At 36.9% G+C, this 12,434-nt stretch overlaps 1 protein-coding gene across 3 annotated transcripts; it reads left to right on the top strand.

Moving 5' to 3' along the window:
- The first annotated feature begins 2,659 nt into the window (after positions 1 to 2,659).
- Positions 2,660 to 12,310, top strand: LOC149028802 (uncharacterized). 3 transcript variants are annotated; one of them, XM_089139022.1, is made up of 5 exons: positions 2,660 to 2,897; positions 4,294 to 4,699; positions 4,802 to 6,125; positions 6,248 to 6,394; positions 10,964 to 12,310. In XM_089139022.1, the coding sequence occupies exons 3-5, from the start codon at positions 4,994 to 4,996 to the stop codon at positions 11,584 to 11,586; spliced, it is 1,902 nt and encodes a 633-aa protein (XP_088995148.1). In that variant the 5' UTR covers positions 2,660 to 2,897; positions 4,294 to 4,699; positions 4,802 to 4,993; the 3' UTR covers positions 11,587 to 12,310. The 3 variants fall into 3 exon arrangements, with proteins under 3 accessions (XP_088995148.1, XP_088995146.1, XP_088995145.1); XM_089139020.1 differs by having other exon boundaries at positions 4,260 to 4,699; positions 4,809 to 6,125; XM_089139019.1 differs by having other exon boundaries at positions 4,260 to 4,699.
- Positions 12,311 to 12,434: the final 124 nt, after the last annotated feature.

Here is a 12,434-nt window from a genome sequence, read left to right as displayed (position 1 = left end):
TAAAAATACAAAAACTAATTTGAAACTTAATATAAAATAAATTTTAATAAAATTATAACATTATCTCGTAATTCACAAACCTTTCAATCATTCCTTCATCGAAAAACAACAAACCCTAAAACAAAAGCTTATGTTGGAAAACCATAGAAAAAGGTTGTCAGAAATTCATGGAAGCAAACTCATTATTTCAAAGAAATATGTCATTAGCCGGATTTATAATAGGGTTTTAGCACTTTGCCTTGACAAAGAAAAGATTTCAATTTTTGACCTCATACAAGTTAGTCTTTATCAACTGAATCAATCTATATCAAGTCTTTTACGTGTGCCCCACTTAAGTTACACCAAAACTCGTGTTACCTCTCTTAAGTGGCTTAAATTACATCCAACCCACAAGTTAACACCCTCAGTTAGTGTTCAGCTAACTTTTAACATAAAATGATCAAAATATTCTCCCACTATTAAATTACTATACCAAACTTTTGTCTTATACCATACCAAATCTTAGGTCCTCCATTTTCTTCCTATACTTTGTCGGAAACCACCACACCCTTCCCCTTGCCAACCACCACTGCTTCAACCTTTCCCTTGCCACACAATTTGCCTAGTTGAATAGCAACCATCTTGTTTCCGGTAAAGTGTAAGAAGAAAATAGGTGAAGGGAGAATTCATTTACCTATTACCTAAGAGCTTGGGATAGGATGGGACACAGAGTTACCTACAAAGTTAGTTTAGTAATTTAACATTGAGAAAGTATTCTAGTCATGTCATATTAAATGTTAACTAGAGACCATTAACTTGTGAATCCATTTAAGGGAGACAACACATTAGTTTTGACCCAATTAAAAGAGACAAATAAAAAACTCTTATTATTATTATTATTTTAAAACTGAGGTTTGAGGACGATCATGACTCATGAGATTTGAAATTGTTCTAGTGTTGCACAATGAATCCACAGTACTATCGAGACAAAATTTCAACCACTTGTTTCGCATAAGTCCTTTTTTTTGGTAAAATTGAACTGCAAAACGAGTGATCAAGATGAAATATCGACCATGTTGTTGTAGAATTCGGTCCCTCCTAGTCGAACACTCGAACCTGCAAAAACATGCTCGACTGGTGTGGTCGAGTATCGTCTTCGACGAACAAATTAGTATCATCTCACTCAATCTCCAAGTTCTTAGAATTACTTAAGAATGCATACCTCATACGGATGAGCTTACTCGATTATATAGCCTTAGAAGGTCAGTTGCTTATTGCATCCAGAATTTAGAAGTGTCTCAAGACTCTTTCTCTTTAAGATTACCCAATCCTTCTCGACCATTGTAGATAGAGCCTACTAGAGACTCTCCTTCCTCTTCTATGATAGTTCGTCTATGATAGTTCGTCCTAATCCTTCTTCCAAAGTTGATTTGAGATTAGGAGACTTAATGTGTAATCTACTTAATTTTTGGGTTGGGTGATTACGACCTAGCCGACCCACTCCGGTTGACCATGGTACCTATGGGTTCAACCATGACACTGGGTTCAACCACAATAGACCACAAATTTTTATCTGAACCATAAACAGCACGTTGCTATGCAATGAAGGTGCAGGACATTTATTGCACAACACCCAAGTAGAGCAACATGAGCTTTGAGTCTCCCAATTCCCTACGTATCTCTATTACCAAAAGAAAAGAAGATAAAAACAAAAAGGGATAATTACTGTTGCCCCACTGTATTATAGCTTTATTACTAAAAGAACCCTACTCTTTATGAAATTATTGTTGCCCCCCTCAATTCTAACAGTGTTAAGCGACCGTTAAGGTTGAATGTTTAATGTCTATTTTGCCCTTTCATAATTAAGAATGCCAAATAAAATATTATCCTCATTTAGAAAAAAATCATATGAAATAATTTTATGTGTATTTTTATCATCTTGAATTAAAAAAAAAAAAAAAAAAAAGCACCCTGTTGGTAGTAGGACTTCTTAAAATAGCTAACGTCAAATTAGACAATAAATAAATAATAATCTATTGGAAGTAGAAGTTTCTTAAACTGATAACATTAAACTAGAAAGTAAATAACAAAATTAAAAATAACACAAAAAATTAGGAATTACTATTTTTTTATTACCAAATTGAAAAGTACATATCGAAATTTGAAAATGAGAATCCCTTGATTTTCTCTCTTTCTTTTGACTAGAAAAGAAGATTGTTTAATTAGGTCTAAGTTTTTCCTAATTACTCAGGATAGTAATGTAGTTTAATATAAAGTGTAAATAAATAATATAAGACTATAGGGTTAATTTGGGATTTTTAAATAAATAAAATATGCAATATCATCATTTAATTAACGGAGTTTAACAGTAGGGGGACAATAGTAATTACAAGCAAAGTTGAAGGTTGAATTAATAATTTCAAAAAGTACATGGGATAAATTAGTAATTAAGCTATAGTATAAGGGACAATAGTAATTATCCCAAATAAAAAACTTCCCTACGTGTCTGGCCATTAATAGCGAGGATGCAGCTAACCGTTGAAGGGAGAGAAGAAAACATAACATCAGGTGGGGATAAATCGTAACCGTCGATTGCTTCTAAATACGCAACCCAGAAGAGATTGAAGATTTTTGACTATGACCAGCCTCTCCATAGAAATGGTGGTTGATGGGTTTTTAACTAAATCACCGTGTGGACTGAAACCTTTAACCTTATAATTTGAGGCCACCATTCAATTTTCTTCTTCTCTCATCTTTCTTCTTCCCAATACGAAAAGCTTCTAATCTTTGCAGAGTTTTTCTTCTTTTCTGCCGTTGGTTCTCAAGTATCAACGCAAGATATCCGGCCACCTCACGGATACGTGATCTTGCGCTTCTGTTAAAGATATCTTGTGTTGATATAAAAAGATCACTACCAGGTTCTCTCTTGTTTTGATTTTGTTTCTCTATATCTTTTGTTCAATTTGTTTCTGAATCTTGTATCAATGTCTGCCTGTTCTTGGATGTCGTTCTGGTACTTTCTAGGTTCTTCATTTTATTTTTTTTCCACACTGTTGTTTTTCTCTGTAATGTAGACTCCACCATAAATATTTCTGAGTTATGTGGTTCACTTGTTGAAGAGTTTGAATTCGTTGCACCTCCCACATGAGCTATTGGGTCTTTTTCTCGTTCCATTCAGTTTGTATCCATTACATAAGCTGATCCAAAGGAATAATTAGAAAATTATTATCAGTTTTTTTCTTTTTTCCCTGATACAACTAAATCATCCTTTTGTTAGAGTTATACTTGAATAAATGCATTTGCTTTACATTGTTTCATTTACCTCTGGCATCTTCATCATGAAGGGATTTTATTGAGGGTTTTCATCATACAAACTCTTTAAAAAGCTCACGTAGAAACTCAAGCCCATACTCTGCAATGCTGTTTTTTTTTTTTAACTCTTCTTGCTTTATCCTGTTGAATGATGATCTTAATTCATGGATTAGCCTGTACAAAGTTTAATATAGTTTCATATCTGCCCTCCATACAAATAGAGGGACAGGAAATGCATTCACTGAGTTCCAACCATTCGGATGGTAGGACACCTGATTAATCACTGTCAGGAGGTTTCTTAGATCGTAATACCCCTTCTAATTTTTAATGCTGATGAAATTGTTTACTGAATCCATCTTCTCTGTTTTGCTTTTCCAGTCAGCCTAGATCTTTTTTCATGCCCTCCTCTTTTCCCAATTAGTGTTTAGCTTTAAACTTCAGTTGGCTTGAAAAATAAAAGTTGGAGGATCTGAGGGTAGTGGAAAGAAAATTAAACTTGTTCAGTCATCTCCTACCATATTGGTCACTAGAGCTGCAAGAAGGGGCAGCCAGGGGGTTTTGTGATTGGGGGGGGGGGGGGAAGGGGGGGACTAACAGGATATACCCATCCGATGTGGGGAGAAAGAGTTGGATGTGTGACATCTTCCTTGACTTAGGCCAGTAGTCCAATAGTTGCTTCTTGACATTGATCAATCTACGTATTCCCATACAATATGAAATTTATTTGAAAGAAAGAATGCTGCCATGTCGTGTAGCATATTCTAGTGCCTTCTTATCTCTCTCCTCCCTCATGTGAAATGAGATATCTGCTCCCTAATGCGGGAGAAGAGTGGCTGTGTTCCTTCTCTCATTTATGTATATCTTGAGTGTCCTCAATTTCTCAGTAACCCTATATGATTTTGGAATGTGGGACTGGTTTCAGCTCTCTGTTCTGTAATTTGATCATATTTAACTTACTGGTGTGGCAGGTCCGCCTTTGGGATTCGTATTCACATTTGACAGTGTATTCTTCTCACTCTGGCCGCTGCAACACAATCATATTCTTCTCGCACCACTAAGTGGGTGTGGGGTCATAATGACAAGGTGACCATATTATGTGTGTTGAGAAGATCAAAATCATCCCACATTTGGAGGCTATGCCGTGTTTCAGAGGGACTGTCTCTCGACTATGGCTAAGATAGCCTGTGGTTTGGAGTCAGTAAAATCTGGTGAAGCTCTCAAGTTCTGGTGGTGATTGTACCTTGACAATATTCAACCTATGTAATCTGCCTTAGTATTAGATGCACCCAATAGTTATTCATTAATAACTACTTAATATTGGTAAGACGTTGTGTTTCTTTGAAATTATTGTGTTTCACACTGGTTAGGCTTTCATGCTTTCGAGTCGCACCATTACCATAGATCAAAGGTTTGTACACATATTAACCAGGAGCTCTTGAATTTGAAAATTTTATTTTTGAGACTAAGATATAGTTTTCCTAATTTATCATCCTATATCTTTGTTGTCTAGGAAACAGTTATTTTTCTGCTGGAGCTACAGATTGAACATCTCAGAGGGGCTATTCAGGATCAAGCACCAACTTGGATCCCACCTAATTTAAATCCCTTGCTTTTGGAAATATATGTGGATAACATTTCCAATACTAGTGCCAACCAGCTTAAAAATCTCTCCTCTTTTGAGTGTTGCTCAAAGCTGGAGGAAATGAAAAGTCATTTGAGCACTGAGGGTGATATCGAAGTTAATCATATGGTACACCTTAAAAAAAGTCAGTCTCTGGAAGGTAGAATGAACAGAAGGGGAAAAGTCTTTTCCAGGGTTGACCCTGAGGATGAGATATATCAGGGGTCTACAGGTGATGATTCTCATGATATGAACTCTAGAACAGTGCTTGATATTCTTGACCATAGTGTGCCAATGAAAGAACAATTTGACATGAAGAACCTGGAAATTGCCTTGCTTAGTCAGTGTCACGAAGTTCTGATTGCTGAACCTTTTAAAGGGAATTGGGTTATGGAACATAGTGAGAGCATTTCATCCTTCGGAGATTCAAAGCAGCTTGAAAGATCGCATGAAGATTTTGCTAGCCAGCTATCTGGTGAGAATGGCACTGACTCTGGACAAGATACACCAACTGCCTTACCAATTGCGAAATCACTTTCCTTGCCTTACATGGGAGTTTGTACACCTCACTCTGGAGAGGATTTCTCTTCCCCAGTATATTTTGAATTTAGCTGCAGGCATGATGATGATCTGGGTGGGCAAAAAGCAAAGAGCCTAGAGTTTCTAAATGAAAACATTGGATCCTACTTACTGCTGAATCAAGAAACTGATAACAGCTTTTCTGAGACAGAAAAAGATAAATGTGAGAATCTTTCTAGTGATGATAATCATTCCTTTATCTTCACTGGTCCAGATAAAGACTGGACAACCAATGAAAAAGATGGAGTTGACATGGCGAAAAGGCCTCATGGAGATTGTTCAGTCCAAAAGTTGAATGGATTTCCAAGCAAGGATTTGAAGATGAAGCGCATTGAGGATTGGATTAGCATGATTGATGTTCATGATAGCATTTCTTTCGAGGAAACAAGTGAACCTCATAGCAATCCTTTTCAGGAAATAAGTGAACCTGCCCATTCTACGTATGAGCTAAAGAATTTCTCCCCAGGATCGGACACTAAGATCAATCCAGGCATGGAAGCAGCAAAAAGCTGCATCTCATCTATGACTGCCACATCGACATCAGCTCAGCTGGCAAACCTTGGATTGGTTACGACTCCATTTCTTAGTGCTTTTGTTGGCCTAAGGGTGCTTAATTTTGAAGGAAATGCTATAGGTATACATTCCTCTGCCCTGAATCCATTTTATTAAATTCAGTGAGAAATTAAATGTTGGGTCATAATCCTCCAAAATGGTAATTCTTTATTATGTCATATTCTTTTTGCAACATTTTTACAGTGAGGATAATTGCTGGTGCTCTTCCACGGGGTCTCCATGTATTAAATCTATCTAAGAACTCTATTTCCACCATCGAAGGCCTTCGTGAGCTGTCAAGGTTGCGTGTATTGAACCTGAGCCACAATCGAATATCCAGAATTGGTCATGGTAACGCATTTTTCGAATTTGGTGTTTATCACTACAATTACTTTATATTTTTCCTTTTCTATATCTCATTCAGGGCCACAGTTGTGTCTTTTGTTGAACTCTTGACTATTTGGTCTACCGTCTATGACCGAGGGGCTCAGTGTTCCCTGTAGTTTGCACTGCTTAAGTTTGTAGCTTATTGGATGTTTCATTTATGTCTTAGTACTCAGTTGTACCTGGTTGGTTGGACATATGTGACCAACTTTGGATACCTAAAGCCAGATGGAGTCAGCCTAATCTGGGTTTTTGGTCTAACAAGGTTGCAAGTAGTCTAACTACTTTTATGTCTTCAAGTTAGGTGTTATAACGATTGCATTCATCAAGACGACATGTCATAGATATGTAAAAAGAAGCTTTTAGTATGATAGAGTAGGCAAAGCACAAGCCTGGATGAGATCTCAATAGAAATGTGGAAGAGTTTAGGAATAATGTTTATCTTGGCTAACCAAGCTGTTTGATGAGGCTATAGGAGCAAGGAAAATGCTAGATGAATTGGGAAGAAGCATCAAGGTACTGATTTACAAAAAGAACTATTTTGGTTTTATGCAAAAAAGGCTTACGGCAGAAGCTGCTCTTTTTTCTCTCTCTTTTTTTTAATAATAATCATCAAACCAATCATGACGACCAGGAGCCCACAGGCCCCAAGGGAGTGGGGAAGGTGTGGAGGGATGGAGGTTCAAACCCATGACCTCCTTGGACTTATCGCCTCTACATAGGAGGCTTCCACCACTGTGCTAAAAGCACATCCACCGCGTTAGAAGCTATTAACCTAACTAGGAGACTTATGGAATGATTTAGTGGTGATAAGAGAATCCATACATGATATTTAGTGACTAGAAAAAGCCTATGATGGATCGTCTAGATAGTTTGTCTAGCAAGTAGCAAAGTAGAGGAGTGTTGCAAGTAAATATTTTGATACATATGGTGCAGTAACAAGTGTAAGAATTGTGAAGAGCCAAGGTAATGAATTTCCAGTTGCAGTTGGGTTACATCGAAGGTTGACTTTAAGCTCTTACTTGTTGATGGTTATCATGAATGGTTTAACCAAAGACATTTAAGATGACATTCCTTAAGAGTATTCTTTTTGTTGATGATATTTTGGTAGAAACTAGGGATTAAGTTGAAGTTAGAGCTATGGAGATCAAACTTGGATTCAAATTGTTATAAGCAAAATAGTACAAAGGAGGATTATATGCTATTTAATGTTAGTTATAGTATGATAAATAATGAGTTGGTGAAAGTTGATAAGATGGGGACTCTTGCTGAGTGATTATATTGGGTATCCATGGCTCAATCATAAACAAAGAAAGTAATATAGAGGACAATGTGTTATAGTGAATTGAAAAATACGATGGATGAAGTGGAGAGCTGCATTTGGTATTTTGTGTAACTGGTGTATTCACTTGAAACCTAACCAAACTTCTATAAGACAATATTGTGACCAGCTAAGGTGTATGGAGGGGTATGTTGGGCACTTAAGAAGCATCATATACAACAACAATAAGCCTTGTCCCAACTAAATGGGGTCGGCTTAAGAAGCATCATATAGATAAACTAAATGTAGAGAGTTTGAGAACGCCGAGATGGATGAGTGGTATACTAGGGAGGATCAATAAGTGGTGATTAATTGATCATGGTAAAGATGGTTTGTTAGTAGCCCCAATATGTGATATGCTACAAGGAAGCCATTTGAGGTAGCACAATAATTTTGAGCAGAGGCCTTTAAGTGCTCCAGGTCAAAGGATTGACTTAATTTAGACTGAGGGGACTAAAAAAGCTAGGGCCAACCTATAGTTAGTTTAGGATAGCTGTTGAGGAAAGACATGTTAATAGCTTAGGATAACTGTTGAGGAAAGACATGTTAAGCCTTTTATCAAGTATGATCTCAAATAGAGCTGATTGGAGGGCAAGAATCTGTATCCGACACCATTTGGTTGGGATGGCAAAGACACTGGTTGTTATTTGCTTGGGTAGTTAATAATTAGATACTTCTTTTTCGACTCTAATTAGTTTTAAAATAGGTTTACAATTTAATTCAGTTAAGAGTCTAGTAAGAATCTTGTTATTTTCTGTATGTGTACTCAGCCTAAAAATACATAATGGTACACAGAAGATTTGGTTTTTGCTCTGAGCAAGCATCTGGTGGAGAGCTTCCTCCTTCCGTCTTGCAGCCTGTGACCCTGTCTTAGGTTTCCCTTCCCTTCCTTAATTGGTCCTGCACCAACTGTAATTCTTTGATATCTCTAGGTTGAAATTTCAATTGTATTCTTTTCACTTTAGTTGAACCTGTTGGGAATCATGAAGTGCCTATGTGGTACCATTATTGCCCACAAAATATGTTCTTATGTGCTAGCAAAAGTTGGGTTGGGGTGTGGGAAACCTCTGTTGCCTGCTACCTAAAATCTTAGGTCTTGTTGGCTGAGAATGAATTGCCTACCCACCCTTCCTTTTGAATTTCTTGGCTTTCAAAGCTACCTTCCATGAATTTGGAGTACGTATCGGCTGCTTCATGGAAGGCATCCTATCGTACAGTTGCCCTTATTCTGCAAAATCATCTCATGTATTCGATTGGAAAGATAAGGGGCGTGGGGTCGTTGCTTTCTGCCAAATTGATGGACTCATAGTAGATTTCAGATTCTGCCCTCAACAGGATTATAGAAATCCAAAAAAAAGGACTAGAGAAATACACCATTACCAAAACTAAGTTTAGATTTCTCAAAATCCACAACCTTGATCAGGTCCAAACTACTATCACCATTAGGTCTCGCCAGGGCTTTTGGTTTTCAATTGATGCTCCAAGTCCAACTTTAGAGATTTCTTAGGGTCAGTAAAATAGCAATTATAGCTTTAATTTAGGAAACCAAGCTGTATTTTTGTATCAACACAGCAGATCAACGCCAAACTAATATCAACTCCTCATCTTAACATACATTAATATCTGAAAATCAAATTAGTCCAATGCCTATATTTCATAAAACGGTAACTACTAACCGAAATAGCAACCATTCGTTTCTTAGAATTGTCAGGTTATATCTTTCAATATCTCAGGTCAAAAGGGAAGTGTAATCTTTAGGAGTCTTGAAAACTAATGTGTAGGAATGATCTGGAAGAACAGAGCAAAAGTGAAGATGTGGAAGTGCCTCTAATCTCCCTTATTAAATCTCTCACCAGTATGACTAGCATCCCACATTGCAAAGAATTAGTATGACCACTATCTTGGGCTGCTGCAGCCTTCTCCTGTTATTATAAATTTATAGCTAAAAAAAAAATCGTATCACAAGGTGCCTGCATTTAGTAGTGTGGGGATTGGTCAAATGTACACCATACAAGACTTTATAAGATCCAGCCTTATAAAACAAAAGTTGGTTCCTAACTAGAAACTAACTAATCAACAAAGAAACTAACAAGACAAGACTTCATAAAATCCAGCCTTTTCAAACAAAAATTGACCAAACTAGAGACTAAGTAATTGATGGTTCTAACCCTTACATGACACAGTAGATACCAAGTATGGGTGTTGTTTTGATCTTTTCCTTACTGTGTTACTGTCAGCTCTTAACATGTGAGTGTTAGAACTCCTTCAAGGCTTTTCTTTTGGGTGAGATCAGTTGAAGAGGTGGAGTCTCGGGTGCCAATTAAACTTGGTTGGTTTGTGTACTTGTTTGGTTTATTTCTGGAAATAATATGTTCTGGTGTCTCAGACACCAGTCAAGGTCCAATTTTTTGGTATGATAACCTACCAAGGGTTGTTGAATAATTGTTAACACCATGGAAGTTATTCTTACTGCATGATATTGCTTTTTGAAGACTTGTTTGATTTTCAATTTTAGCTGTTTTGAATATCATTTTTTGGAAGCAAAAATGTGATGATCTGTTATGACCATATAGTAGACCCACCTAAGATTAATTGGGGTGGTACTCCAGTGTGAGCCTTTGTAAGGATCTTACAAAGTTGCTGGCATGGGTTTGATTGACCCTCCCTCATAGAAATAGGATTAATAGATCCACATATGGGACCCACAAACAGATTTACCAATTGAGATACGACACCTTTACTCTGCCCCCTTCCCTATTGGTTTCCATCATAGTATCATATAGTGAAGTTATTCTTGATACCATTCTTTTTGTTCAAATTCTTGAAACCAAACACATTTGTTTAGTATAGTCAACCCCATCAACCAGGTTGATTCATAATATTGCCCAGTATATGATATGTATTGTTGTTTCCCCTTCATCTACAAATTCTTTTTTACAGTATTTTGCAAAACTGTTCACCCCAGTTCCATTCAATTACCTTAAGAATTATATATTAGCATTTCTACTGGGTTAGGGGGGTTCCATCTAACTCAATCCAATCAATGTATGGTTTCCCTTGTTTTTGTCAAAGATGATAAACAGATGACCTCCACGTTACAAATCCCTTGTATTCACTTCGTGTTAACATTCTTGTCTCAAGTTTTGGACACGTAATTTTGGTTTGCATATTGCTTTGGTCCAACTGATTAATCCTACTCTTCTTCCATTTTGAAGGATTAGGTTATTGTTCATCTCTGAAGGAGTTATATCTATCTGGCAACAAAATCAGTGAGGTGGAAGGGCTTCATCGTCTCCTGAAGCTAAACATCCTGGATTTGCGCTGCAATAAAATATCGACAGTTAAATGCCTTAACCAACTTGTAGCTAATTACGGTTCCTTACAGGTTATTAGCTTGGAAGGCAATCCAGCACAAACAAATTTAGGAGATGAACAACTGAAGAAACATCTAAAATTTCTTCTCCCCAATCTAGTTTACTTGAATAGACAGCCTACCAAAGCTAACTCTTCAAAGGAGTTACCTGACCGCCTGGTTCACTCTGCACTCCCTTTGCATAAATACGATGGTGGACTAAGATCAGAACTCATGCAGATGGGGAAGACAAGGCACAGAGTAGCATCTCACAAACCACCATCTTCATCCAACCATAACAGTACGAGTCGACGAGCACGCTCACCAAGTCAGTCTAAGAGTCGACACAGGCACTTGCCACCAATTGGAGCTAAAGATACCATCGATCCTGATCACCATGATCACCTCACTATGAGGCTGAAGAATTTTCACTCAGGCCTTTCTATGCACAGGAGTCTTAGTGTGGGAAATGTTGGAGCTCAGTGATTAGGAAGAAATGAAACTACCCTTGTTAATGCGAATCCTTGTCTCTCCCTGGACGCTACTAAATGTGGGGGACTCTTATCAGAATCAGTCGGATTACTAATAGGATGCGGATATGATATACCCCTTTTGTACCGCTTATTATTCGTCCGATTAGATTATCCAATTAAGTTACTTAGATTTATTTATTTTCTTATTTTTATAAATAACCTTTTTACTTGAAATATGTGATTACTTTTTTAAATTTTCTATTATGATAGTTAACAAAATTGTTAAATTCTTAAATTTCAAATCTAGTCCTGACAAATAAAATGATAAGTATGTCAACAGATAGTCAAAAATTTGTATTCATACAAATTTAGAAGAATCTACTTAATAAAATAATTATCCAACTATCACTCGAATCCGACAAAATATATCTAATAACCGATATGATGTTACTGAATCCGACCGATATAATATGATGCGGCTATGGTTTTACTACTATCCATTCCAAATCCGAGCCATTACACCCCTATAAGAAATAGAGGCAGACAACTATTGTAAAAACATTTTACCTCCATATAAGATCAAAGCTAATACATTAACTTTGCCCTCTCTAATTTGGAATCTTCACTGTTGCTATTTGACCAATCTATAATCCCTTTGGAAATGAAACCTTCATTATGGAATTGGTATTCGGTCTAAGAAGGTGACTGAGCCAGAAATTCAGCCATCAAATTAACGAAGACACTCGACAATTTCGACATTACTTCCACTTTTTAAGTAGAAAATGGCCTGCTCTTCCTAATCCAAAGTGGCAATAGTTAGTTCCACCAAAAAATCGAAACCTGAGTCAAGCAACCATTGGG

Source organism: Hakea prostrata, chromosome 1 (assembly GCF_041222555.1).
Source record: "Hakea prostrata isolate BN-2017 chromosome 1, UWA_Hpros_2, whole genome shotgun sequence".
NCBI classification, from domain to species: Eukaryota; Viridiplantae; Streptophyta; class Magnoliopsida; order Proteales; family Proteaceae; genus Hakea; species Hakea prostrata.
This window is presented reverse-complemented; position numbering and strand designations above follow the sequence as displayed.

Bases quoted from the DNA above. Each gene is read 5' to 3' on its own strand.
- LOC149028802 (XM_089139022.1), top strand. From the start codon at position 4,994: ATGAAAAGTCATTTGAGCACTGAGGGTGATATCGAAGTTAATCATATG. The intron at 6,126-6,247 runs GTATACATTCCT...ACATTTTTACAG, and splicing joins TTTTGAAGGAAATGCTATAG to TGAGGATAATTGCTGGTGCT. The intron at 6,395-10,963 runs GTAACGCATTTT...TCCATTTTGAAG, and splicing joins AATATCCAGAATTGGTCATG to GATTAGGTTATTGTTCATCT.